The sequence below is a fragment of the Equus quagga genome, chromosome 17, assembly GCF_021613505.1.
Source record: "Equus quagga isolate Etosha38 chromosome 17, UCLA_HA_Equagga_1.0, whole genome shotgun sequence".
Lineage (NCBI taxonomy): Eukaryota > Metazoa > Chordata > Mammalia > Perissodactyla > Equidae > Equus > Equus quagga.
This window is the reverse complement of record NC_060283.1, coordinates 28122964-28126167: the sequence shown is the minus strand read 5'-3', so window position 1 is coordinate 28126167 and position 3204 is coordinate 28122964. Positions and strand designations below refer to the sequence as shown.

The 3204-nt window shown below is 39.0% G+C and overlaps 1 protein-coding gene across 1 annotated transcript; it reads left to right on the top strand.

Moving 5' to 3' along the window:
- Positions 1-1704: 1704 nt before the first annotated feature.
- Positions 1705-2667, top strand: LOC124228572 (olfactory receptor 4S2-like). The gene has a single exon (XM_046643100.1). The coding sequence runs from the start codon at positions 1717-1719 to the stop codon at positions 2665-2667; it is 951 nt and encodes a 316-aa protein (XP_046499056.1). The 5' UTR covers positions 1705-1716.
- The last annotated feature ends 537 nt before the right edge of the window (positions 2668-3204 follow it).

Sequence of the window (3204 nt, the reverse complement as noted above, 5' to 3'; positions counted from 1 at the left end):
GAGGAAGATTGGCAACAGATGTTAGCTCAGGGCAAATCTTCCTCAGCAAAAAAAGAAAGAAAAGAAAACAAAAAGAGAGATTGATGAAACAAATGTAGCAAAACATTAATAATGTTTTAATTTAAATGACCATCATATGAGAGTTTATAATATAATTATCTCCATTTTGTATATGTTTGAAATTTTTCATAATAAAATATTTTAAGTACTGGTAATCTAGTTGGAAAATGAAAAGGCATAATTCAGTGCGCACTTACTATATACTGGGCTAAGTTTGGTGTTTAAAATTCTCGAAAGTAGTCAGTATCATTTCCATTTGAAGAATGAAGAAACTGAGATTCAAAAAGCTTAAGTGACTTGCCAAAGCCTTGGACACAAGGGTTTGTGCAATAAAAGAAAACAAAATAATAGGGGCCGGCCCCATGGCTGAGTGGTGAAGTTCATGTGCTCCACTCCTGGTGGCCTAGGGTTTCACCAGTTTGGATCCTGGGCCCAGTAATGGCGCGGCTCATTAGGCCATGCTGAGGCGGCATCCCACATGCCACAACTAGAAGGACCCACAACTAAATATACAACTATGTACCAAGAGGATTTGGGGAGAAAAAGCAGAAAAAAAAAGAACACAAAATAATAAAAGACTTGCAAAGCTAATGGAAGCAGTAATTGTACTCAGGCAATACAAAAATAAACAAACCTACACATCATCCCCACCTTCATACATCTTTTGATTCAAAAGAATGCAAAGATAACGAAACAAAGAACACACATTCAAGGACTGTGATTCATTGTATTGAAAAGATCATCCCGAATTTTATGATATAACATAAAAACTGGAGGAAACCTCCAGTTCATATATAACCCAACCCAATGACCAAGAAACTGCATCTCTATGAAGGTGAGCAACTTGCCCCGGATCTCACAGTTGGTCATTGTCAGAGGCAGACTAAACTTAGCCCAGAGTTATTTTCTCCCCATATCCTATGACTACTAATGTTAACTAGAATCTGAAGTCTTGAGCATCTTGCAAATGGTGGTTCCTTTTTGTAAAGCCTCTATGCATTTCCCAACTTTTAGACACATAAGGAGTGACAAAGAGTGCAGTCTTGGTATAATCTAAAATAAGACCAAACCAATCAGGCTGTCAGTAATTTGGGAGACCAAAGAGCCATATAAAAGGTTAATTATATCCCAGGTCCAACTCAAAGTTTTACATTTTAAGACTTCCTTATTTGTGATCACAAACGTGTGTGTGTGTGGTTACTTAGATTCCAAATATCAATTGGAAAATAAGTAGAAAGTATCCTGGAGTAAAAAACTGGTGGTTATCACTTGGAGCCTTGATTTAACAGAAAGACTTACTTTGAATTCTGGAGCAATGATGATTCAGACTACTGATGCTTAAGGGGACAGCCTAGACTGCATCCCTGAATCTGTTTAAAGCCTATCAAACTTTAATTTTTCTTTTCTCTCTCTCCCACTCTCTCTCTCTCTCATTCTTTGCCTCCTTCCCCCACCTCTCTTTCTCAATCTCTGGTAATTTTATGAAACAGACTTTACCCAAACCAATACCTTAAGTAAGAAATTTTGTGAATAATTGTTAAAAATAATACTAATAATGTTATGGTACCATGTGCCCAAATCTAATTGGCCTTTATATATTTTTTTCCTATAGGTAAAGTCACAGGGTGTTTTTCTCTTGTGAACTACCCAGATTCCATGGAAAATAATGTTACTGAATTTATACTCACAGGTCTTTCCCAAAATGAGCAAGTGCAGCAACTATGCTTCTTTTTGTTTTTACTCTTTTATATGATCCTCATGACTGGAAATTTTTTTATTGTAATGACTATCCAAAGGAGCCCAAATCTCAACTCTCCAATGTACTTCTTCCTTAGCTTCCTATCTTTTGTTGACATCTGCTATTCCTCTGTTACAGCCCCCAAGCTGATTATTGACTTCCAAGCCAAGGTCAAAAGGATCTCCTTTGTTGGTTGTATGGTACAGCTCTCTTGTGTCCATCTTTTTGGTTGTACGGAGATCTTTATCCTCACAGTGATGGCCTATGACAGGTATGTGGCCATCTGTAAACCTCTACGTTATACAACCATCATGGACTGGAAGGTCTGCTCCATACTGGTGCTGACTTGTTGGTTAGGAGGTTTTGTGCATTCCTTTATCCAGACCATTCTTACTGTACAACTGCCTTTCTGTGGCCCCAACCTGATTGACCACTACTTCTGTGATGTCCACCCTTTACTGAAGCTGGCTTGCACAGACACATATGCAGTGGGGCTCATTGTGGTGGCCAACAGTGGCATGATTTCACTGAGCTGCTTTGTCATTCTTGTGGGCTCTTACACTGTCATCTTGCTTTCCTTCAAGACCCGCTCATCAGAGGGGAGGCACAAGGCCTTCTCCACATGTGCTTCCCACATCACTGTGGTGATCTTGTTTTTTGTCCCCTGCCTCTTCATCTACCTAAGGCCTTCCACCACTTTTACTGAGGACAAGATGGTGGCTGTGTTTTACACCATCATCACACCCATGTTGAACCCTATGATCTATACCCTGAGAAACATGGAGGTGAAAAATGCCATGAAGAGACTGTGGTTGGGCAGAAATAGGAGATACCCTGATGTGAAGCTCAATGGGGTTGGTACAGCCTGAATCATACCAGTTTCCAAAGAAGGTGCTGGGAATAAGTCAGTGATCATCCCTTAAATTTTATCACACAAAGAAATAGTATAATACAGCATAAAGGGTCTTGGACTTGAAGTCTAAATATCTAGTTTGGAGGGTGTACTCTATCAATTACTAGTAGTTTGACTTTAGGCAAAAATATATTCCCTTACAGGTGCCCTGGGTAAGTTAAATGTTTGCACAGAGAAATCTGATGCCCAAAGGCAGTCTGTTTCATAATGTATAGTACTGTTGCCTCTGGGCAATAGCCTCTCAGTGATGAGTTATATCAGGCATGTATATTCTAATAAAGCAATGACACTAAAAACAAATGCCACAGTGGATTTCACTATCCTTTTCCTCACCTGTTTCCTCATTTTAAAATGAGGATAAAGTTACTTTTCCTACCACTTCCCAGGGTTATACAGAGAATTAAAAGAGATGGAAGTGGAGGTAAAAGCATATTGTCAATGGTAAGGAGCTGCATTTATGGCAGTTATTGTTGTTACCATTACTTTGGCAACT

Coding starts and splice junctions, on each gene's coding strand:
- LOC124228572 (XM_046643100.1), top strand. CDS start 1,717: ATGGAAAATAATGTTACTGAATTTATACTCACAGGTCTTTCCCAAAAT.